The sequence below is a fragment of the Emiliania huxleyi genome, assembly GCF_000372725.1.
Source record: "Emiliania huxleyi CCMP1516 unplaced genomic scaffold EMIHUscaffold_351, whole genome shotgun sequence".
Lineage (NCBI taxonomy): Eukaryota > Haptophyta > Isochrysidales > Noelaerhabdaceae > Emiliania > Emiliania huxleyi.
Window position 1 is genome coordinate 56,919 of NW_005199353.1, and position 23,407 is coordinate 80,325.

The following is a 23,407-nucleotide window of genomic DNA, read 5'->3' on the forward strand; positions in this document are numbered from 1 at the left end:
TTTGGGCCCGGGCCCCCCCACGTGCAGTTTCCCCCCGCAAGCCTTTGGTTATGTGACCCCTGGTGGTTACGTGACCCAAGGGTTCCCCCCCCCCCCCCTTTTCCCCCCAGGGCCCCCCCCCCCCCCAAACCACCCCACCCCACCCATCCCCCACCCCCACCCAGGTTGATCCCCTCCTCGATGCCGCCGTCGATTGCGTCGATGTGCTCGAGCTCGCATCCTTTGTGCAGGCCCCCCCCAGGCGCCCCTACGGCGGCGCGCAGCGCCGCTGCACCCCAAACAAAAACGCGCGCGCAGCGCGCGCCAGCGGCGCGCAGCGCCGCCGCAGGCGGCGGACAGCAGGTGCGCAAATTTAAACGCCATTTTCGGTTTCGCACTTTTGCCAAAATCTTCAAAATCCGGTACAAATCGACCGTTAGGAGATTTTCCGTGCGCAGCCGGCGGGGCCCATGGCGGGGGCTGGCCCCCCGCTGCCAGGCGGCCAGCCAAAAATGTTATAAACACCAAAATTGGGTTTACATAGTAAACTGCTTGCCAGAGGCCTCAGCAACTTTGTACATCATTTTGGTCCTTTCTGTGTGGGCATGAGAATCGTTGGAGGGATGGGAGGACGGCACGCCGCCACCACACAGGGATTTTAAAGGAGAGGAGTGTGCAGGTGCTAGCCGTCGGCCCGTCGCCCACCCTTGGGCGTCTACCTCTTCCGATCTCTCTTCGCACAGTCTCTCGCCAATTCTCGCGAGGGAGGGCGAGACGATCGAGGGGTCCCGTACCATGCGGAATCGACCCTATCCAGTGCTCAAGTGCGCAGTGCTCAATTCTCGCAGCGACCTTCGAGCTTCGTTCATTCATGCCACCTCGGTCCTCGCGGTCTTCCCACTCTCGTCGTTCTCTCTCCCTGTCTCTCTCCTCCTCTTTCATCCTCTGACTCATCGCTCTCCTCGGCCTCGTTCTGAGACGCCGCCGCCGCCTGTGCCGATCGATCGATCCCTTGCTATGGCGGCTTCTCTCGCCTCTCGGCGTAAGTCCGCTCTGCTCGCAGCGTATTTTGGCCCCTCGAGTTTATCGAGCCTTCCTCGCGAAGGACGACATTTCTGACTCAAAAGAAAGAAAGAAACAGACAACGCAAGGGCGGGGCCCGGACTGTCTCTTCGCAGGACCGGTCCCTTTTGTGTGTGTGTGTGTGTACTCATGAGACCTGTTGTGATCGATCGCGAGAGCGACACGCGCCGTGTGATCGATCGCGAGAGCGACACGCGCCGCGTGCTATTTTGCCGTGGCCTTCCAGCAAGCATCGACTGTCAGGCCCTACGTTACGCTTTCGGCTTGTACGGCACGGTCGAACGCGTAGTGCTTTCGCTCCCGCGGGGCGGCTCTACCCGTCTCAGCTGGGTGACATTCTCTGAGCCTCAAGCCGCGGCGGATGCCCTCGAGATGATGGGGACGCGCGACGAGGACATTCTTCGCGCCGGATCTGTGCACTGGGCGAATAATCAGGACGAGGGCGTTGCTGATTCTGACTCCCGTCGCTCCGTCTTGGACAAGGAGCTCGACCAGCAGCGGTCCGTCTGCAAGTTCTTCTCCGCCGGGAATTGCCGGAACGGCGAAAATTGCCGCTTCCGTCACGCGCGCTCGCAACCGCCTCAGGCAGCTGCGGCCAGCAACGCGCTTAACCCAGACGCCGCTGAGTTTGTGCCGAGTGGCGGCGGCGGCTTCACCCGGAGGTGGTACCCGGCTTCTGACGACGAGGGCGAGGACGACGAGGACGAGCAGCAAGAAGCAGCCGAGGCGGAGCGGGCGGCAGAGGTGCAGCGGGCGTCAGAGAGGGAGCGGGCGGCGGACAAGGCGGCCAAGGAGGCGGAGGCGGCCGAGCAGCGTCGGCAGAAGGCGTTTCGCGAGGAGACGGAGGTCAACCCGCCCGCCACCACCTGCACGCACGCACCACACGCCCCTCACCACCTGCCTCCCCCTCGCCCCCTCACCGCAGGTGCGCAGGAAAGCAGCGGAGCTTGCGGAGCAGATGCGGCGGAGCATGGCGTCGACCTCAACCGCGACATCGGCGACGGCAAACGCATCACACGGTGGTGAGGTTTCGTCGGCCGCTTCGCCTCCCGCGGTGGTGGAGCTGCGAGTACATCTCGGCGCAGGCAAGGCTGGCGAGATCATCGGGAAGGGAGGCAGCATCATCAAGGATCTGCGGCGCCGCGTCGCTCCGGCCACGCTCGAGGTGACTCGAGACGGAGGCGCCTCGGGGCAGGAGCTAGTCGTGAGGGGCTGGCCGAGCGACGTGGGTGCGGCGGCGCGTTTGCTCGAGTCGCGGCACGAGATCAAGTTTCCGGCTGCGGGCAGCGGCGCCGAGGCGCGGAAGGCGCCGGGAAGAGAGGGCCGACGGGAAGAGGCGTCCGGCGGACGGCGGCGGCAGCGGGAAGAGGCGGAGGAGCTCTCGCCCGGCCGCCGCCTCGCGGTCGCTGCCCCAAGGCCTTGGGACCTCGGGGGTGCGGAGGCGGACCCCCCCTCGCTGCAGCCGCGGCGAGACGGCCGCGACGCTCACGAGTGGGAGCGGGGCGGCTCGCCGTGCGCAAAGCGACAGCGGCAAAACAACGCAACAAGCGGTGTCCGCAGCAGCGGCGGCGGCAGCGGTGATAGCAGCGGCGGCAGCGGCGGCGGCGGCGGCGGCGGCGGTGGTGGCAGCGGTCGTGGCGGCGGCGGCGGCGGCGCAGCGAGTCGCCTGCCCACCACCTCGCCCCTCTCCCTGCTCCCTGACGCCGGGCCGGTGCGTGTCTTTCTCAGACACTTCCTAGACACTTCCTAGACACTTCCCTGACGCCGGGCCGGTGCGTGTCTTTCTGAGCACTTTAGCACGGGACCTCCCGACACCTGACCGGCAGGTCTGCTGTTTTGGTCGCAGGTGAAGCCCGCGGCCAACTTCTCCTGGGGAGAGTACCAGCAGGTGCAATTTGTGCCGAACAGCGACGGGCAGCGACGGTATCACCGGCAGCTGTCGTATGCGGACATCATCGTCGCCTACGGGCCCGCCGGGACGGGGAAGACCCTGTTCGCGGTGCAGGAGGGGCTCCAGCGGCTGCGCAAAGGCAGTGTGGCCCGGGTCCTCTCCTCTGCTGCCCGGACGGTGCTGTCCAAGAGACGCCGCGGAGAGTCTCGGACATGTCCCCTAGGTCATCCTCGGCCGCCCGGACCCCACTGGCCGCGCTGACGAGGACGAGGAGGAGGAGGCCAAGACACGGCTCCTGACGCCACTCTTCGACGCCATCACCAAGGTGATGGCCGACCACACGGCGGCAGACGCCCTGGCCGCCGCGCGGCTGCTCGAGACGCAGTCGTTCGCTGGCATGCGCGGCCGCACGCACGAGGCCGCGTTTGTCATCGTGGACGAGGCGCAGAACGCTTCGCTGGCGCAGCTGAGGCTTACTTACCAACGAGAGTCGATCGTTATTACTTAGGCGCAGAACGCGTCGCTGCAGCAGCTGAGGCGTCTCTCGGACCGATTGGGGGCCGTTGTTTTCCGTTCCCCCCCCCCCCCTCCCCCCCCCCCCCCACACACAACACTCCGCCTCTTCCTCTGCAGGCAACGGCTCGACGCTTTGCGTCCTCGGCGACGGCTCGCAGCCCGACCGGCGCGTGGGCGGCAACTGGTCGGCGGGCGCCGACGGCATCTCATCCTCCATCGAGGCGTACGCCAAGGATCTGGACAAAGCTCGAGAAACTGGCATGCAGACCAGGATCGAGGTGGCGCGTCTCACCAACGCGGACATCTGCAGGAGCACACCCGCGAGGGAGATGCGCGGTTTCTTCTCGCAGATCGACAGCGAGGAGCCTGCACCGCGCCGACAGCGGCTGGGCGGCGGCGCCGGCGAGCTCCTCCGGCAAGCCGTGGCGCCCTCCTCCGCTCGTGACGCCACGAGGCAGCGCGGCGACGAGGGTGCAATCTACGAGACTAGAGATGCGCATGGGAGGAGATGGCCGTGATTTTTGTTTGCCGTGGGTAAACAGCAGTGAAGCTTTGTGAGTTGTGTTTTTGGTTGCCTCAGTGGAGATGTGGAGTTATTGTTATAAATAGGCCGGCGGACAACCATTATGCATGAACAGTGTACCATTCGATCAGGTGTGTCAACCTCAAGCTCAACCTAGAGCCGTACAAACCAACCCGTTTTTACTCTACGATTAATGAATGAAAGAGGAATGCAGTCGAGAGGACAGGGGAGGGTGCAATGTTAGAAGGGGGGGGGGGGGGGGAGACAGACACAGGCCGCCGTGAGGGCGAGGCTGTGGCCAGCTCCAGCCGACACGCTCACGGCGCGCTCGTCACCCAGCGTTGACGGAAGGCGGGTCGGCGTGTTGAGCCTCGTCACGCCCTCGCCGTGGCCAAGCAGCCCGGGGATTGGGTTGTAGTCTCGCGCCGAGCCGCACGACGACAGCCGGGTCGGTCATATGGACTGCAGCTGGTCAGTGTCAGCGATTGCGTCGCGGCGTAGCGACGACACGGCTACTTTCTACGTCTCAAGCGGACGCCATCGATCGCCCTGGCCAGAAGACGCCCATTGGCGTCTTCAACCGTCTTGACTAGCTGAAAGATCCTGCTCCCCTCCCGCACCCACTCCCTCAGCATGTTCTTCAGCCCACCTGCGAGAGAGACCTGCTCCCGCACGGCCGAGCTCAGCAGCGGCCCAAGGGCACTGAGCTCCATCGCGCCCTCGGGTGCACCCTCCAGAATGCTTCTCGCCTCCTCCACGTGCTGCGGCTGGGGCTGCGGCGGCTGCGGCGGCGCGGTGGTGCGGCCGGTGCTGGGGCTGGGGCTGGGGCTGGGGCTGCGGCTGGGGCTGCGGCTGGGGCTGCGGTGGTGGTCGCTGCTGCGGCTGCGGTGGTGGTCGCTGCTGCGGCGGCGGCGGTGGTCGCTGCTGCGGCAGCGGCGGTGGTCGCTGCTGCGGCTGCAGCTGCGGCTGCAGCTGCGGCGGCGGCGGCAGTTCCTGCGCCGGTTGAGAAACAGGCGCCGCCAGGAAGATGGCACGTTCGCTCGGCTCCACCGCAGGCGTCGCAGCGGGCTGGGACTGCTGCGGTGGCGGCTGCTGCTGGCGCGGTGGTGGCGGCGGCGGCTGCGGCGGCGGTGGTGGTCGCTGCGGGGTCGGCGGCGGTTGCTGCGGCTGCGGTGGCAGCGGATGAGGTGGCTGCACCGGCGGGAGAGGCGATGCCTGTAGCCGCGCCTCGCCCACGGTCAGAACACACGGCACCGCGGAGACCGCCTCTACGGTTGTGAATTCGATGAGCGCTAGCCGTCCGCCCCGGTGTGGCGTCACAAACTCCAGCTGCCGCACTACGCCATAGCGGTTGTACGCCGTGCGGAGCTGCGCCACGCCTGCCAACTCCGCCTGGTGGATTGGATGAAGTGACATGGTCCTCATCGGGTCCCATGCCGCCTCGTCGAAGTGCTGAGCGGGGGGCGGCGGCGGTTGCAAGCGCGGAGGCGGTGGCGGCGGCGGTTGCAAGCGCGGAGGCGGTGGCGGCGGCGGTTGCAAGCGCGGAGGCGGTGGCGGTGGGGTGAGCTTCTGCTTCTTACCCGCTGCCCGCGGCTCCACCTCCACCGCTCGCTTCGAAACCGGCCCGCCGGGAGTAGTGGCAGGTGAGGATTCGGCGGCGGCAGAGGCGGCGGCAGGGACTGCGGAGGAGGGGGCGGCGGCAGAGGCGGCGGCAGGGACTGCGGAGGAGGGGGCGGCGGCAGAGGCGGCGGCAGGGACTGCGGAGGAGGGGGCGGCGGCAGAGGCAGCGGCAGGGACTGCGGCCGCCATCTGCCCTGGGCTGATGAATGAAGTGCTCACGGCTGAACCGTCGAGCCTCTTCTGGCGCTTGTGCGACTCAGAGGAGCCCGGAGCGGCCGCGGCGGAGGGTTTCGCAACCATGCGTACCGTGCACGTGCTGCCCACAGTCACAACCTCAAAGAGGCCACGGGAACAAGCCTCGATCCGGTCCTTGGCCTTTGCACTCCCCTGCGACCCAGCGTTCCGCCAAGCCGGGATCATCCGATCCAGCTCTGTGCAGAGGCAGCTCAGTAACAAGCTGCCGCCGCGGGCTCGCAGGAACGAGGCAGCGACCGCACGAGCCGCCTCGGCGATCGCGCGCTCCGCCTCTCCCGCGGCAGCGCCGCTGCCCGTGTCGGCGACTGTCGGCGCCGATGCGAAAGACGCCTCTGGACACAGCCTGCTCACGTCGGCCTCGGCGCTCTCCAGGGCGTCCTGAAGCGCCTGCGCCTCCTCCGCCTCCACGAGCACCGGCCGCAGCGCAGCCGACGCCGCATCCGCTGCGTGGTTGAGCAGCGAGTCGCCGTGCAAGAGGAGGTGGTCGCAATCAGAGGCACGCTCGGGAGTCCTCTCAATGAGACGGTAGTTGCGAGGGTCCCGCTCCGACACGAGCTGGTCGTCGGCGCCCGCGAGATGATACACCGCTTCGCCATTCTCGTCAAACGCCTTGGCTTTTAGAAGGCGGTGGATTGCTTCTTGCAGGAGGCGATAGCAAGGCCGCAAGCCGTTGGCGAGGGCAGAGAGGCAGCCACGGCCGCCGGGCAGCAGAAAGTCGGCCTCCTCGATGCACGCGTACACCTCCGCATCAATCCTGGAGGCGATCGGCTCCTGCTGCAGCAGGTGCGACGGCTCGACACCGAGGGCCCGCCGCGCCTGTCGAAGCCGCCCGCCGAAAGCGCGCAGCACATCGAGCGGCGAGGGGTGCTCCGGCAACGAGACGAGAGTGGCGTAGAAGCGCGCCGCGGTGTCGAGCTTGCCGCTGGAGTCGAAGAGAAGCCATACCGACGGGTCATCAACGATGCGCTCGTGTGCAACGTCTGCGGGTACATCATGCCAGTACAGCTTCGGATTGGGACCGTCCGCGGGCACGTTCTGCGGGATGAGCCAACCTTCCGGCGCTTCCGGGTCCGGCTCGTACGCCTTGTAGTTGGAGAAGGTTTTCATCGCAAACTGCACCGCCGCGTACAGCTCGTAGCAGGGCTCGATCAGCGCGTACGAGGCGTTGCACACCGCCTCGACCACCGACCCGGCCGCGTTGCCGGCACGCTCCGCGTCGTCAAAAAGGCGCGCCGCGCAACGGCAGGAGCAGATGCTGTCGTGCAACCCTTGCGCCTGCGCCCCTTGCGCCTTTCTCGTGAGGAGCGCGATGGTGCGCACGCGCCACTCCAGAACAGCAGCGGTGACGTGGTACTTGGCGAGTCCACGCTGCAATCTCTCGCCAACAGCGACGAGAACCGCGCGCCACTTGACGGCTAAGCCCCTGTACGCTGGGTCGGGCTGGCGCAGCGCGTGTGCTGCCTGCTGCCGCGCCGTCACCACTGCCTCCGACAGCGCGAGCGCCTCCCGCCGCAGAATCGCAGCGCTCGCCTTGGCCTGCGCCGGTTTGGCGCTCATCAGAGCTGACGCGCTGCTAGAGCTTGGCCGCTCGTCTCGCTCGCGACCGCTGTCCGCTACCGCCCGCGGGCGTTGCGGCGGCCGCTCGACCGATGACGGCAGCAGCAGTGGCTCAGCCGACGAGGGCGGCGGCGGCGGCGGCGGCGGCGGCGGCGGCGGCGGCGGCGGCGGCGGCGGCGGCGGCGGCGGCGGCGGAAGAGGCTCGCACGGGCCGGGAAGCTCGCGCTTCGCCTCACGTGCAGAGGTCGCCCCCGACGTTTCGCTGCTGCTGCTCGCCCGGGCGGGCTCTGCCTGCAAGTTGAGCGAGCCGAACGGGCGGGATCGCCTCGCGATGCGATAGGAAAGCTTCTTGACCGGGGTTGGCTCCGCCCCGGCCGCCGGCGCCAGCGCCGGCGCCGCTTCCCCTCCCTCTGCCGCCTCCGCGGAGGAGCAGATCACGCCCGCCAGCTCGTTGGGCTTGCTGCGCGAGGAAGCGGGTGATGCATCGCTGTCGCTGTCCGATCCCTGCGAGGCCGAGAGCGCGGATCGCTCCGCCTCGCGCTGCGCCACGAGCTCCTCCGCCCTCGCGACCAGTGCCGGCGGCAGCTCGCCCTTTCCCACCCACTCGTCGTCCAGCTTTGCCCCGCGGAGCCGGCCCTCCTCCTGCTCCGCCGCCTGCTCGTATCCGCCGTCGCTGATCCTCCCGCGCGGGCGGCGAGGGCCGGATGAGGGCGCCGGCGGACGCCCTAGCAGCGGCGGCAGCCTCGCGCCGCACGCCTGACAGCTCCGCGCCTGCGGGTCGTCGCAGAGGAGCGTGCACGTCGAGCACGCGCGAGCCGGGGCCCTCGCCGCGTCCTCTGCCGAGGTAGCCGCCGCGTCCTCTGCCGAGAGCGCACCCGTCATGTGCGGCTCCTCCTCATCGCTTGAAGTGTCGAAGGCGTGGAGGTGCTGCAAAGAGGAGGTAGTATCGTCACCTTCAAAGCCGACAACCTCCAAGTCGTCGAGACCCCAGTCGTCCAAATCTTCGTACTGAGTCTCGCCGTTGTCGTACGCGACGCAGAGCCCACGCCGGGAGGAGTAGCTCTTGATCACGCCGGCGAACCACTCCTTGTCTCCCTTCTCGGTCTCCCACCTGAAACGCACGTGTGTGCCCGCGGGGAGCATCCTCGATCGGATCCTCCCGCCCATCACACCCGCTTCCGCCGCTTCCGCCGCAGCCGCCGCCGCTCCCGCCGCCGCCGCTTCCGCTGTCGCCGCTGCCGCCGCCGCCCCCGTCGCGTCCTCCACCTCGCACTCCACTTCCAACTCGCTCTCAGCACCGGACTCGTGCCCGGAGGAGGCGGCGGCAGCGGTTGCCACGAGCCCAGAGGGCCTCGACTCACCGCGGCCGGAAGCGCTGGCCGCCGCGGCAGCGGAGGTGTAGTCCTTGCCCTCAGGGCTGACGTACTTCCAGTGGCTGTTCTTAGCCGCATTGCGGCAGGCCTCGCGGATGCGCCACCCGGCGTCAAAGGCGCCCGGCCACAGCTTGCGGTCGGTGGTCGCGCGGTCGCGCTCTGCAAGCGCCGGCTTCTCCACCCGCGCGTCTGCCCCCCCAGACACCCGCCCCTCGCCCGTGCCACCGCGAGTGGAAGCCTCCCCGCGGCAACGCTCCGCCGCCCCCACGTCGGCTGGAGTGGGCGAGGACACAGACCTGCCGGGCTCTGCGCTCGCCCACTTTGCTGCTGCTCTGCGGCCGCCCTCATCGACCCGCAACGCCTGTCCGCCGGCCTCAGAGGCCTCGGCCTCCTTCCAGGGCCGTGGGTAGGCGGGGCCGTAGTCCCACGTGAGCTCGACGCCCGCGGGGATGTCGTGCGCTGCCTGGAGAAAGGCGCGCTTCGGGAGCACGCCGTCTGGATTCTTGGCCGAGGGCTTCTCAAAGCGAGGGATGTAGACGAGGCGGAGGTTGGGCGCCTCCTCCGAGTCGTTGATGAAGCGCCACAGCCCCCCCTCCGTCTTCGGGTCGATGTACTGCAGCCGATCGCCCGCCGCGCGCTTAGCCTCGCTAATATTCTCGGGGAAGCCCACCGCGTAGGTCTTGTCCTCGAGCTGCTCGTACTCCTCGAACGAGAGGCAGCGGCCGACGATCTCCACCACAAACTCCGTGTCCTTAATGTCTCGCGTGCAGCGCAAGCCCCACCCGCGCGTCGGACCCGCAAAGAAGGCCTCCAGCTCCTTGTACGGCACCCACTTGACGTTCGGGTCGACGCCGGTCAGCATCTCATCCGCAGGGTAGGGCGCGCGCCACTGCCGGCTGCCATCGGCCGCGACCCAGAAGCTCCCCTTATCGTTGATGTCCTCGTAGCAGTGCGTAGTGGCGGCGGCACGCGCCTTCAGGCCGGGGAGCCGGTCGCGGTCGCGCTGGTCGAGCGCGAGGGGCGGCGGCTCGAGGCCCTGCGGAATGGGCGCGGCCATCAGCGTCGTGTTTTCGAAGGAGGTGACGAGGCCGCGCTGCTCCAGCGAGCTCATCGCGCTCTTCTCCGCCGCGCCGCAGAACTTTTTGGCGTGCAGCCCCTGCCGGACCCAAAAGGCACGAGACTCGTCTGTGGCTGAGACGACGAGGGTTTGCAGGCCGAGGCGGCGACCGAGCCCTGCGAGGGCCGCATAGAGCGCAGAGCCGAAGCCTTGCCCCCGGAATTTCTTGGCTGTAGCGAAGAGAGGGACCTCGAGCACCGAGCCAGCACGCACGTGCACAACTGCGGCGGCGAGCACATGTCGCGTCTCGCTGTCAAGAAGTACGGCGCGCTCAGCGTCCTTGAAGGGCCCGGTTAAATCGAGCGCGGCGCGGTTGTCGCTAAGTGAGCCGAAGGACGCCTTGAGCAGCTTTGTCGCCTCAACACCACCAGCGCTGGCGCCTCCGCAATCCAATGCCAGCTTTCTCGGTGAGAGCAGCGCCGCAATCGCAGCGTCGTCGCACGGCAGCTGCAGGGCCGGGCTGGACGCAGGGCGCCGCCCGCTTCGGCGAGGTGGCGTTGGCCCGACGTCTGGGCCAGGCGGAGGCAAATCCTCGCCGAGCCTCGCTCCGCACATTGGCAGGTCAGTCTCGGGCCTCGCTCGCGGGCAAGGTCATTCTCGGGGCAAGGTCTGGTCCCGCGAGCTGAAAGTGTGAACAGGTGGGAGCAGCAGCTTCTGACCACGGCGCCGCAGGCGCCTGTTGATAGGTCCAGGTGATAGCCCTGGATGGGCAATGCATACGCCTCACTGGGCCTTAGATCGCCCGACCGCGTCCCGGTGCTCTGCCGGCCGTCGGATTTGTGACTCCGCCGCACCGCGCCGCGGCCGGGGGCCCTCCGGAGGCCGAGGATGGCCGTGACGGACCGGGACGAGCTCTGGGAGGTTCAGTGTCAGTGTATATATTGTAGAGACCAACCATGTCCACAATATCTCTCAGTCTAGCTAAGCCTGGGAAGGCGATGCCGGGGCCGTACAGCAGCTTGATGGTGCTTCGCCGGCGTGCGTCCCGGAGCGGTCCCGGACGGGCGGTCCGGGGGAGGAAAATGGAGGACAACGCCGACGCCGCTCTGATTCGACTTTTTACTTCAAACAAAGACAGTCGCACGCGCGGCGCGTGCGACTGTCAGGAGCAGATCCGTCAGTTAGTCGTGTTCACGCCGGGATCGTGTCCTCCACAACCTGGGCAGACTTTCGCCTTGGACAGTACAGCTCCGAGGGTCAAAGGTCAGTGCCGGCCCTAATTAAAAGGATTTTGTGAAGAAAGAGCTCAGCCGTAAGCTGCGTGTGTGTCACACACCGTAAGCTGCCCCCGATCCGATGCCGCCAGTCTGCCACACCGACTCAACAAACAAAACAATGACGCGTGAGTGTTAGAGTTGTGCGGTCCGCGCGCGGAGTTCGCCCCACAAGGCACCCCCCCCCCCCCCCTCCCTCCCCGTCTCAAGCGACTCAGCGACAACAGCACAACACCCCAGCACACGTCTCAGCGCATGATGACCCTGCGGGAAACGCGTCCTCGACGGAAGCTCCCAAGCTCCACCCAGAGAGAGAGTCCGCAGGGTGGTGGTCACGCGCCTCTTCTGAGCAGCTCGCGCTATGAGCGCTGGGCCGCCTCCGCTGCCATCCTGGCGGCGGTCGCCCTGGCCCTCGCAGCGACTGCAGCAGCACGCCTCGCCTCTGTCGCGGCCGCCGCCTCCTCTCGCGCCGCCTCGCGCCCCTCGCGAGCCGCCGTGGCCTTCCCCAGCGTCGCCTTGGCCTCCTCAAACGCCACTCTGGCCGCCGCCTGCGCCGCCTCGGCCGCCTCCTCCGCCGCCTTGGACTCCGCCTGTGCAGCCTCGGCATCCGCCTCCGCCGCCTCAGCCACCGCCTCGGCCTTCTCCTCCGCCTCCGCCTCCTCCTCCGCCTCGTCCGCCGCAGCGTCCAAGCGCGCCGCCTCGGCCACCTCGGCCGACGCCGCCGCCTGGCTCTCCGGCGTGATGCCGAGCCGCATCCTCTCCTCGGTGAGCGTCTCGAGAAGCCGGAGAAGCCTCGCCTCCTCGGCCTTCTTCGCCGCCTCGGCTGCGTCTGCCTCCGACGGCGCCTCGGGCTCCTGCGACGGCCCCGCCCCGCCCGCCCCGCCACCCTTCTTCTTCTTCTTGCCCTTCTTGCCCTTGGCGCGCTTCTTCTCCGCCTCGACCTCCGCCAGCAGCTCCTCGGCGTGCCGCGCCGCCTCCTTCTCCTCCGCCGCCCTCTGCGCCGCCCTCTCCGCCGCTCCCGCGGCCCACGCCGCCTCCGCCGCCGCCGCCTCCGCAGCCTTCTCCGCCGCCGCATGCTCCGCGAGGGCGCGCACGCACTCGGCGTGGCCCTGCTCCTTGGCCAGCTGCAGCGCGGTCTTGCCAGCCGTAGTGCGCAGCGTCACATCTGCGCCCCCCCGCAGCAAGCAGAGGAGGGCGGCGAGGTGGCCGCGGGAAGCGGCACAAATCAGTGCAGTGTTGCCGTAGTGGCACTGAAGGTTGATCTCCGCGCCGTGCCGCAGCGCCAACTCGATCAGCTTCTCGAAGCCATTCGCGAAACTCAGCGCGGTGGCGCCACTGCTGTTCTGCAACGAGACATCCGCGCCGCGCTGGAGCAGCGCCGTCGCCAGCCCCTCGTGGCCATGTGCCATCGCGAGCATCAGCAGCGTCATGCCGCTCACAGGGCCGTCCGCAAAGACGTACACAAACGCCGCGTCGACCCGCCCGCCGCCGTCGAGCCACGCTAGCACCGCCTCCTCGCCTCGCCGAGCCGCTTGCACAACCTCCACTGGCACCGCCCCGCTGCTCGGCTCGGCCTCCTTGCCTCCCTCGCCGCTCGAAGCAGAGGCCGCGGCACTCGCACCCACCGCCGCGCCTGCGCCGCCTGCCTCGGCCGACGGCGCCTTGCTCCGGCGCGCAGCCACCTCCCCGAGGTACGTCTTGAAGGCCTGGACGCACTCGGTGTGGCCCCTCTCCTTAGCCCACTGCAGCGCCGAGAAGCCATCCGGATCGCGCAACGTCATGTCTGCGCCCGCCCGCAGCAAGCGGAGCAGGACGACGGGGCGGTTGAAGTAGGCGGCGAGCATTAGCGCGGTGCAGCCGTCGCTGTCTTGCAGGTCGATCTCCGCGCCACGCCGCAGCAGAAAGTCGACCATCCGCTCGTGTCCACACTGGGCGGATGTTACCAGCGCCGTCCCGATCTCCGCACCGTTTTGCAGCAGCACGTCCACCATCCGCTCGCGGCCGCAGTAGGCTGCAGTGCTGAGCGCATTGATGCCGAGACTGTTCTGCAGGTTGATGTGTGCGCCACGCTTCAGGAGGAGCTCGACAATCTGCACGTGCCCTCTCTGTGCGGCGAGCATCAGCAGGGTGCATGGAGCCGTGCTGACCTCGGAGGGTCGTTCACAGTCAGCATCGAAGAGCGTGTCCGCCTTCCCGCCCTCATTCAGCCACAGTCGCACCGGTCCCACGCAGCCGTCGGCAGCGGCCTTGAGGACGTTCTTTGGGACTTCACCACCCGGCGCGCTGTCAGCAGACGGCGGCGGCGGTGGCGTGCGGAGCGCGGCGTTGGCGCGGGAGCGCGAGGCGGGCATGACGGCTGGCGCGCTGCCAGTGGTGACCCGGGCGCGCACGATTTCTTTCGCCAGTTACCGCGACCGCTCGGGACCGCTCGGGACCGCTCGGGACTGCTCGGGACCGCTCGGGACCGCTCGGGACCGCTCGGGACCGCTCGGGACCGCTCGGGACCGCTCGGCCTCGCTCGGGGGCGCGGCTGGGACATTTGCGGCCCGCCTCCGGCTGGCTGGGCTGCACGGCTGGGCGGCGCGGAGGTGCTGCAGTGAGAAGAAATTGTAAACATCATGAGATTAGCAGCAAAAACAGCAAAGCACTCAAAAAACTGCGCCGCGATGTGCGGCGGGCACACCGGCCACGGGCCAAACACATCATACCTAGGTCCCTTCATACGCTCCTGGAGCCCAACCATGTGCGCCGCGATCTTCATGACCGCGGCAAGCAGGGTGAACGAGCCGCGCCACGTAGTGCACAGAGCCATACGGTTGTCCACTACCTGGCCAATGAGGTGCTCCACACGCCCACGGTAGTGCTGCACCGTCTTGTTGAACCGTTGTTTCTCGAGGGACAGGTTCCGGCCCTTCCATTCTGTGATGATCTGCCGCTGCCCGACGTAAGCCTTGCTTGTCCCCAAGACCATACTCCCATGGCTTGATCCGCGCCTGCAGGAAGCTGGCCCAAGCGCCGCGCCCCCGCCGGTCGAACTTTATTTAGCATCTAGGCCGTTGGGACAGCTCGGGACGGCTCGGGACGGTTTCGAACATTGCTACTCCGTTGTGACCGTGCATGCATCCAGGAGTGCCAGAGACCCTTAGACACCATTGGCTTGGGAGGCTTCGCAGCGTGTTTCTTGTAATGACCAACATCCAATACCGTCCGTCCGATTGCTGCCGTCATTTGGCGAATTAGCAACCATGACGCCCCTCCCCACTGTGGTTTGAGCGCGCGTGCGCCGATTCTACCCGGCTTCTACTCCACGCCCACCTGAATCCTGAGGCTGCGCAATGACGTCGCTCTTTCTCTCCTCCTTAGCGCTTCCTCCGCCGCCCCCCGCACTGCCACCCGCGGGCACCGAGGCAGCAGCCCACTTTCTGTCTGAGCTCGGCCCCGGTATCAACATCATGGCGACCATGCTGTGCACTTTTTCTGTTGATGAAGCCGACTTCGAAGGGCTGTCCTCGCGTGTTGGGCATGTGCGTCTCGCGGGGAACATCCTCCGGGCGCGTGCTCTCTCCGCGGCCGGTCCGCTGCAGTGGACAGGGTGAGGATGTGCTGTGTTGCATCGCCATAGGGGCTGCACAACTTCAGTACCTGTCCAGCCACAATTTGGCAATTTTCGGGTGGCAATGACAAGGGCGACATGGCCGCGATATTGGAGGACGACAAATGCTTCAAAAGGCTCAAGAAATGGGTGACGGTTTCACTGAGATACGGGCTTAAGGCGAGGAGTGTCGCAGATGGAGACTACGCGAGGCAGACATTACGCACAACAGTCTACTGTTCATAGGTGGTGCTCGACCCGATACACAAGCCCCTATGCTGTGGCTTGGAGCTTGATCCCATCACCCTGAAGTTGGTGTGGGCTGCGCTCATCACAGCCTTCCCGTTGGGTGAGTTTCCCGCCGATATGGTGCTCGCCGCACGCGGTTGCGCCCTCCCCCTCCTCCGCCTCCCCCCCCTCGTCGCCCCGCAAGTCGTACTGCATCGCGGCCATCAAAGCACGCGCCCCACCCGAGTGCTCTATTTCATCTTTCAACACACGCCTTTTTCCCTCCAGCCGCGGCCCACGTGCGAGGTATGCCCTGCATTGATCTCATAAGCCCGAGCCTTCTGCGCGCAGGTCGCCTTTGAGCTCATCAACGAGCCAGGGACAAAAATGTCTGACTTGATGAGATTTGGAAGACCGAGAGCGCCGCCCGTAGCCTCACTGCTTGCGGATTTGGTCCAGCAAGTGCACGCTGCGCAGCCGACAAGGGTAGTCATCGTCGCAGGCGAGCAATATGCTCGCTGTGATGAACAGCGTGCACGAAGCAGGGAGGCAGTTCTCTTCGACGCCAAGGAGATCAATCAGTTTGTCGACTGGCCGGGTCCGGTCGTGGCCACGTTTCACTACTACGATCCTCGGGAGTTCACCAGCTTTATTCCCGACGTCACTGACCCGGAAAAGATCGTCTTCTGGAACCAGAGCCTGGGCTGGCGCGCCGTTCACGAGGCCTTCGCTGAGGTCAACGACACGATCAGGCTGCCAGGTGCACCGCACGCCTGCTTCTCCCTTCCTCTTTTCGTTCGGCCTTTATTTAGTTGGCACCGCCCTGTCCTCACACTCTCCCTCTGCGCCAGTGTACCTCGGCGAGTTCGGCGTCAACTACGACTTTATTGATGCTGGCCATGCTGTAGATTGGATCAGCGCAGTCCGCGATGCCGCAGAGTATTTTGGCTTTCAATGGGCGTACTGGTCATACATTGCCGGCAAGAAATTCGCCGTCTCACAACCGACGGCGGCGCTACGGCTGCACGAGTGGGACTGCAGCCCGCTGATGGTTGCGCTCTTTGACCATCCGATCAACACCACTGACTGTCCCGAACGTATCGAAACAGAGGCAGCCGACTTTTGGAGCGACGCTCGCGCTCTGAATCCTCGCTTTTTGAGCGTGTGGGCAGCACGTGAATGGAACTACGCTCTGTCAGAAATTGACAATACAACCACGTGCAACGACGAGAGGCCCTGGGCGCCAGTTGAACCGATAGTCGTACTCGCCTCTGACTGGGTCGGCTTTAGGCAGGACTGCGAGGATTACGTGTCGCCTCCGCCCCCGCCTTCGCCACCACCCGCAGCACTATTGCTGCCGCAGCCCCCCTCCGATCCGCCACCATTGCTGCCACCGCCACCGCTGCCACTCAAGCCGCCCACCGTGCCACCACCACCACCTTTGCTACCGCCGCCAAAGCTACCCTGGCTGCCGCAACCTGCCCTGCCATCACCTGTGCCGCCGCCGCCCTTCCCGCCACCACCTGCCCCGCCGCCGCCCTCGTCGCCGCCACCTGCCCTGCCGCCACCTGTGCCGCCGCTGCCCACGCCGCCGCCGCCGCTCCCCCCGCCGCCCTCTCCGCCGCCGCCCTCGCTCTCGCCCTCGCCGCCGCCTCCCTCGCCGCCGCCACTGTCCCCGCCGCCGCCCTCGCCGCCGCCACCGTCCATGCCACCCTCCACACTACCGCAGGAACCGCCCACCGCACCATCCTCCGAGCCGCCCTCCGAACCGCCCATCACGCCGGCGCCGTCGCTGCCACCATCCTCGCCACCGCCAGCCTAGCCTCCGCCACCCTCGCCGCCAACAAAATCGCCGCCACCACCTGCCCCGACGCCACCCTCGCCGCCGCCGCCCTCGCCACCGCCACCAGCCCCGCCGCCACCCAAACCGCCGCCACGCAAACCGCCGCCACCTCCACCGTCGCCGCCGCCACCCTCGCCACCGCCACCTGCCCCACCGCCACCCTTGCCGCCGCCGCCCTCGCCGCCGCCACCTGCGCCGCCGCCGCCCTCGCCGCCGCCACCCTCGCCACCGCCACCTGCCCCGCCGCCACCCTCGCCGCAGCCGCCCTCGCCGCCGCCACCCTCGCCACCGCCACCTGCCTCACCGCCACCCTTGCCGCCGCAGCCCTCGCCGCCACCACCTGCGCCGCCGCCGCCCTCGCGACCGCCGCCCTCGCCACCGCCACCTGCCTCACCGCCACCCTTGCCGCTGCCGCCCTCGCCGCCGCCACCTGCGCCGCGGCCGCCCTCGCGACCGCCGCCCTCGCCGCCGCCACCTGCCCCGCCGCCACCCTCGCCGCCGCCACCCTCGCCGCCGCCACCCTCGCCGCCGCCACCCGCCCCGCCACCACCAGCCCCGCAGCCGCCCTCGCCGCCACAACCCACACCGCCGCCACCTGTGCCACCACCGCCCTCGCTGCCGCCTCCCTCGCAGTCGCCGCCCTCGCCACCGCCACCTGTACCTGTCCCGGCTCCTCCTTCGGCACCCTCACCCTCTCCCGTGCCGGTGCCGGTGCCAGTGCCTCCGCCACCGGCACCACCCAAGCCACCACCACCACCGCCACCAACGCCACCGTCACCCACGCCATCGTCGCCACCCTCCATGCCTGTCTCACCCTCTCCAGCGCCCCATCCACAACCCCCGCCGATCCTCCCGAACCCATCTCGACCGCCGCCCGTGTCATCGCCTTCACCATCGCTCTCACCGCCATCACCACCATCGCCCTCGCCGCCCGCTACTTTACCCAGCCAATGCGAGCAATTCTGCGCGATCAAGACGTTCTCCTGGCGAGTGCGATGCGCCTGGACTGGCTGCGGCGCGTGCACCGAATGCCTGCCAACGCCGCTTCCGACCCCTGTGCCGCCAGCCTCGCCACCACCGCTGACATGCAGACCTTTCTGCGCGATCAAGACGTTCTCCTGGCGAGTGCGATGCGCCTGGACTGGCTGCGGCGCGTGCACCGAATGCCTGCCAACGCCGCTTCCGACCCCCGTGCCGCCAGCCTCGCCACCGCCGCTGACATGCAGACCTTTCTGCGCGATCAAGACGTTCTCCTGGCGAGTGCGATGCGCCTGGACTGGCTGCGGCGCGTGCACCGAATGCCTGGCGCCGCCTGACCCTTGACGACAGCTTTTGCGGCGATCGAGTACAGCGGACTTTTCGATGCAGCCTGGCCATGCACACCCCCCGCTCCCCCCCGGGACATGACGCGGGGTCTCTCCATCCAACAGCAGACACACCTCACATCAATTCTGACTACTATGCATGCGTACGTACGAGATAGAAACACCTATGTACTATCACCGCCGTCGGCTCTCGTCGCTCATGCATGCAGCGCTCTGTGGTTCTGCTGCGCCAGCCGCCACATGCCTTAGTAGCCGCAATTTACCACTGCGCGAACGTGCCTGCCTCAAGGCCTTCCGTCATGGTCGGACCGGAGAGGCGTCGGCCGCGCTGGGTATCGGCGCTTGGCGGCATGGCAGAGCTCTTGTGCTCAGACTGCGCTCGGACGATCGTCGACGACGGCTGGAAGTGCGTGCGGTATAGGTACCCACCTCCGAGCCCGTACACTGCCACGAGGGCAACCTTGCGGCCAGTCAGTATCCAGGCCTCGGTCGTGCGAGGGTGCAGCGGCATGGTGGCGACGGTGGGGGCGCGAACGACGCCACTCAGATCCGTCAGAATGTATTCCCGAAACTGGGCGGGCGTCGGGGACCCCTGTGGGGAGACCGACCCACCCGTGTGTGTGTTTTAAGGTATGTTGTTGGCAAGCCGTGTATTTTGTGTGTGTGTGTGTGTGTGTGTGTGTGTGTGTGTGTGTGTGTGTGTGTGTCTGTGTGTGTGTCTGTGTGTGTGACTCACTCACACCGACCCACCCCGCCTGACCACGCCCGCGGGATTCGGGAGAGTTTAAAACCTTAGAAAAAGAAACGGACGCTTCATCGACGTTCGTTCGCACCGCGCGGAGGACATACGCCCAGGGTGATCGGACGCAAGAACGCGCCTCGCCTGTTGGTGCATGCCAGCCAGGCACCTGCTCGCGCTCCTCGGGAAAGCTCTCGTGGCCCATGCTTGGCTCGGAGGCACGTCCGCACCCTCGCTGCCTCCTCCACCACAGCCACCACCCGATTGCTGGTTCATGGGAAAGAAGGTTGATCCAGAGCTCTGTATCCTACCCCCGCCGCCCGTGCCAAGCCCTCCACCACCGCCTCCGCCGACGCCCTTTCCACCTCCTCAAAATTCCACTGGGTACCTTCCTGAAACCGGCGACGACCTTCACGCAAGAAACGTGATGTACGTGGGCGGATGCGTGTCTGCCCTGGCCGTGACGGGCATGGTGGGTGCCTACGCCTACTCGCAGGTCGACGAGCCAACCTCCACTGCGGGAGCCGCAGCTCGCAGCTTCAAGGCTGCCGTAACAGGCGTGTGTGCCCCCCCCGTGACCAATCCATTGCGTGCTCATCTCCTTCCCTTCGCGGCCAGGTCGACTTGCGGATCCCGTGAAGGGAGGGGTGCCAAAGTCGAATCCCAAAGAGGTGCATGCACGGCCGTTGCACTACCACCGCTCCGAGGCCATTTCTGAAAGCACCGATCGTGTATCAGGTGTACGCCTCGCTGCCTCACCAGCCGAGAGCGAAGGAACCGGGAGGGGCGTATCAAAAGCTCGCCGAGGATCAGATGGAGCCGGGTGGTGCGGCCGCTTAGCAATTCTCTCCCCCCCCCTCCTCCTTTCCGGTGCTCCTCAGTCCCGGGCTAGGTCGCTCCTAGAGGAGCTCGAACAGGGGAGCTAGGAGGAAAGCATCCCGCAAGGGTGGACTACATGGGTTGCATCTAGTGACCTCTGGTCGAGTATTGCCGCACCAATAGATGGCGATTGCGCCGCGGTGGCAGGCAAGAATGGCATTCTTTTTTCGGACTGTCCCCCCCCCACCCCGAACTCGCCACGGCGCCATATGGGGTCAGTGCACTCGTCGGTCGCGACACGTCTCTCGAGCTTGCAGCGTGTCTCACGGCTTGAGCCCTCCTGGCTGCGTACAATCTCACAACGCTTCACCCGGTCCGCAGAAGCTGTTCTGGAGAAGCCAGCGTCGCCAGTCATCGTCCGATGCGGGCAATACAATGTGCTCGCATCGTACCTGGGGGATAATCGGCAGCCGTGGTTCTTGCATGGGCTAAGCACGCTTACCCAGGATCGCCGTTCAAAGATCATCGAGAAGTTCTACGAGCGTGACGAGTCGGGGCGATACAAGAATGTTGGCTGGCCGCGGTGGGCGGAGGAGCTGATGACGGCGGAGGAGCAGCAGCTCGTCGAGGAGGAGCACGAGCGTCATTTTAAGTGGGAGGCGCGGAAGGAGCGACTGTTGCAGCGTATTGTTGCGCTGGACGCAGACGTGCTCTCCCTCGTCGAACTCGACCGCTGGGAGGACTGGTTCGCGCCAGCGCTCAAGCAGCACGGCTACTCATCAATTTGGTGCAAGCGTCCGCGCGAGACCTCGCACGATGGATGCGCTGTGTTCTGGCGAGACCCCTTCTCGCTGATTGCCCACAAGAGCATCGAGTTTATCGACCGGGCCGACCCCGTCACAGGACGCACCTACAAAGATCGTGTCTGCATCTTTGCGCTCCTGCAGACCACGTGTGGCCAAAGGATGCTCTTCCTCTCGACGCACCTCGCGAGGAACCCTGACGACCCAACCATGGATCGCATCCGAGTGCGCGAGACAGCACAACTTCTCTACGCGCTCACCGCCTTTGCCCGCGAGCATGGGGCGATCGACGCGCCCGTGGTGATGGCGGGGGATTTCAACACCACAAACTTTCGTCAGCTAGCGGCAGCGGCCAGGACGCTCTTCGAGCTCAGCCACGAGACGGTGCACCCATTCGTCTTCAATGCCTTTGCGGCTGCCTCCCAGCCCACATCGGTCACTGCTTGCCGCAAGATGTGCATCGACTACATCTTTTTCGAGCCCTCGAAGCTCGAGCTGCTCGAGGTGCTCGACCAGCCAGCCCTCGAGTGCTGCAAGCCGATCCCGAACGCCGAACACCCGTCGGACCACCTGCCGGTGCTGCTCACGATGCGTTTCCGGCCTTCCGCATACCACCAAGTCCATCTGGCTCGTGCTTGGGCGCAGATGCTGCTGAGTCACGACGGCATCAGCGACGTCCTCGACGAGTCGCAGTGCAGCGTCCCTCCAGAAAAACGCCTCGAGCGGCCGCTCGCGTCGACGCAGCTCGACGCAGCCTTTGACTTCTTTGCTGGCAGCTGCGCCACCCACGACAGCATTGGCGAGGAGGCGCTGGTTGCTCGCTTCAGAAGCCTCGGCAGCGACTTGGCTCCTCACGCCCCGGCACTGGTCAAGATCCTGCGCGAGGCGTCCGTCCCGGCGGATGGAGAACCATTCCCGCCGCTCAGCCGTTCGACATTCAGGGACTGCTACCTGCACGCGCTGCGCATGCAGGAAAGGTCCTCGCGTGATGTCCAATGGGCCTTCGCATTTTTCGACGCCGACGGCAGCGGTCGGTTGCGACACGAAGAGCTCCGCACCGGCTTCGCGGCGGTCTGTCCCTTCCCCATGTCTGAAGCAAGGCTGGACGAGATATGGCGTGCGTGCGATGGGAACCACGATGGCCACGTATCGCCGCATGAATTCTTTGATGCCCTCTTCCGTGCGAGGTATGGACTGCCCCATCCGGTCTCGCGCCCGCTGTCAGCCGCGGAGGCGGACCCAGCCACCGTGGATCCCCCTCATTCGCAATGACCCGCGAGCGCGTGGTCCCCTGCTGCCGGAAGGACGGCTCCACTCTGATGAGTACTGAGGTAGCAGTATGCATGATGTACGTTTTCAGTCATTTGGGCGGGCTGCCTCACACGTCACACACGCGGCGCGGCGCCCCCTGTGTGGGCTGTGGCTGGTCGAGGGCTGGTCGAGGGGGACCCCGGGAGGAACCGCCCCAGCCGCCCGCACGCCGCAGCCCCGCAGCCCTAGCCGCAGCGCCACCCGGGCCAGCCGCCACCGCGCCAGCCGGGGGCGCGCCCGCGCGCTAAAAACGAGGGGAGACAGCGCTCTCAGCTGATAACAGCGGGGGTCGCCCCGCACTGGCGCCACGCTCGCACTCCACCAGGGCGCAGGGGGAATGGGAAAGGCTACGCGCGCGCAAGCGTCTATCAGTTAAAGAACAAGTTGTACCTATTCCCCACACGTACGGGCTACGGCGGGGCGCTGGGCTAAGAGTCAGAGCTCAAACGAGCCGCGGGCGAGAGAGAGCGAGACACACACACACACACATGCACCTCCCCTGCGGCGTTGAGCCGTAGCGACAACGAGTTTACACTCCCTCCCACTCTCATGCCAGACATGCCACTGTAGAGCTGCCGGAGGACCGGAGCCAGTCATCAGATGATGATATGGGCAGAGTGTTCGGTCCACGGCCCCTCGAGAGCGAGGCGCGCGCGCTGCGGCAGCCGCGCCTCCTCTGTTGCACAATAGTTGTTCGGTGGCGGCGCCGTTAGCGCATCGTACCTGCCGCCTCCGCGCGCCCCGCGCGCGGCCGCTGCGGCTGCAGCCCGTCCGCTGTGCCGGGTGGGCCCGCAAGCTCACTCGGTGGCGGCGAGGATGCCCGCCACGAGCATAATGACGTGCGCCGGCATGTGTCCGGCCGGCGTCTGCTTCGGGTTGAGCTTGAGGCCGGCATACGTCGGGCCGAGGAAGGCGCAGCCGGACATCATGATGGCGGCGAACTTGGACGTGTCGGCGCCCATCGCCTTGGTGTGGATCATGTGCGAGAGCAGACACATCAGGAAGCCGATGAAGCGTGCGAAGAAGATGTGGTACTTGTCGGGCGACTTGCTGAAGTTGATGTCGATGAGGAATTTTGGCACGAGGAGGAAGCCGCCGCCGTACGCGGCGCCGGTGGCTACCGCAAAGTTCAGGAAGGTGACCGGGCCGGTGGGCACCTCGATCTGGAGCCGACTGCCCATCGCAGCATACGCGAGCAGGAGGCCGCCGAGCGCCGAGATGCCCGAGAGGACTCCGCTCTTGGTCGGCTTGATTTTGGGCAGCGCCAGCGCGGGCGAGGCCTTGACCTTGGGCGCCGGCTTCGCCTTGGAGGGCGACTTTTTCGGCTCCGACCTGTGGGGCGAGGGTGGGGTGGAGCGTCAAGATCGCCCCGCTGCGCGCCGCGCCCAGGGTCGGCAGCCGGGCGCAGGGCGGAGCAGCGCACGCTGCTGCTGAAGGTGAGAACTTTGCAGGCGACTTGGTGCGGCGGGGCGACGAGCGCGTGCGTCCGGAGACTGGCGAGGGCATCGTTCTTTCTTGCGAGGCAGCACAGTTCGAAGCAGCGGATTTAAAAAGGCTGACAGAAGAAAAACGATGTCAAACCACACAGATAGCATGATGACCTCCGCCTTCTAGAGCCG

General features: G+C 66.8%; 8 protein-coding genes across 8 annotated transcripts in view; 5 read left to right on the forward strand and 3 right to left on the reverse strand.

The window, feature by feature from the left end:
• EMIHUDRAFT_444685 (hypothetical protein) overlaps positions 1–411 on the forward strand; it is a gene marked incomplete at its 3' end in the record, with an annotated part of 1,498 nt that extends 1,087 nt beyond the window's left edge. Inside the window, exon 4 of the mRNA XM_005772732.1 lies at positions 165–411. Within this exon, the coding sequence (XP_005772789.1) occupies positions 165–411 (247 nt within the window). The remainder of the gene's footprint in view (positions 1–164) is intronic.
• A 1,985-nt stretch (positions 412–2,396) lies between these two features.
• On the forward strand, positions 2,397–4,076 carry EMIHUDRAFT_424754 (hypothetical protein; the record flags this gene model as incomplete). The annotated part of the gene is made up of 4 exons (XM_005772733.1): positions 2,397–2,773; positions 2,909–3,395; positions 3,462–3,525; positions 3,587–4,076. Coding segments are annotated over 2 exons (683 nt in total), but the record flags the coding sequence as incomplete, so codon positions are not given.
• A 428-nt stretch (positions 4,077–4,504) lies between these two features.
• On the reverse strand, positions 4,505–7,424 carry EMIHUDRAFT_242097 (hypothetical protein; the record flags this gene model as incomplete). The annotated part of the gene is made up of 3 exons (XM_005772734.1): positions 4,505–4,711; positions 5,190–5,432; positions 5,790–7,424. The coding sequence occupies 3 exons, from the start codon at positions 7,422–7,424 to the stop codon at positions 4,505–4,507; spliced, it is 2,085 nt and encodes a 694-aa protein (XP_005772791.1).
• A 232-nt stretch (positions 7,425–7,656) lies between these two features.
• EMIHUDRAFT_458569 (hypothetical protein) lies at positions 7,657–10,469 on the reverse strand (the record flags this gene model as incomplete). Its single annotated transcript, XM_005772735.1, has 4 exons — positions 7,657–7,749; positions 7,863–8,103; positions 8,179–8,519; positions 8,691–10,469. 4 exons carry the CDS (start codon positions 10,467–10,469, stop codon positions 7,657–7,659), a joined length of 2,454 nt encoding a protein of 817 aa, XP_005772792.1.
• Positions 10,470–11,487: 1,018 nt separating this feature from the next.
• On the reverse strand, positions 11,488–14,099 carry EMIHUDRAFT_117604 (hypothetical protein; the record flags this gene model as incomplete). The annotated part of the gene is made up of 2 exons (XM_005772736.1): positions 11,488–12,084; positions 13,812–14,099. 2 exons carry the CDS (start codon positions 14,097–14,099, stop codon positions 11,488–11,490), a joined length of 885 nt encoding a protein of 294 aa, XP_005772793.1.
• A 364-nt stretch (positions 14,100–14,463) lies between these two features.
• On the forward strand, positions 14,464–18,107 carry EMIHUDRAFT_242100 (hypothetical protein; the record flags this gene model as incomplete). The annotated part of the gene is made up of 7 exons (XM_005772737.1): positions 14,464–14,652; positions 14,751–14,876; positions 14,967–15,089; positions 15,300–15,337; positions 15,494–15,708; positions 15,800–16,227; positions 17,883–18,107. 7 exons carry the CDS (start codon positions 14,464–14,466, stop codon positions 18,105–18,107), a joined length of 1,344 nt encoding a protein of 447 aa, XP_005772794.1.
• Positions 18,108–18,134: 27 nt separating this feature from the next.
• Positions 18,135–18,557, forward strand: EMIHUDRAFT_369130 (hypothetical protein). Its single transcript, XM_005772738.1, has one exon. It carries the CDS (start codon positions 18,316–18,318, stop codon positions 18,535–18,537), a length of 222 nt encoding a protein of 73 aa, XP_005772795.1. The 5' UTR covers positions 18,135–18,315; the 3' UTR covers positions 18,538–18,557.
• Positions 18,558–19,009: 452 nt separating this feature from the next.
• Positions 19,010–23,222, forward strand: EMIHUDRAFT_117605 (hypothetical protein; the record flags this gene model as incomplete). The annotated part of the gene is made up of 4 exons (XM_005772739.1): positions 19,010–19,141; positions 19,594–19,681; positions 20,056–21,548; positions 22,479–23,222. The coding sequence occupies 4 exons, from the start codon at positions 19,010–19,012 to the stop codon at positions 23,220–23,222; spliced, it is 2,457 nt and encodes an 818-aa protein (XP_005772796.1).
• Between the last annotated feature and the right edge of the window lie 185 nt (positions 23,223–23,407).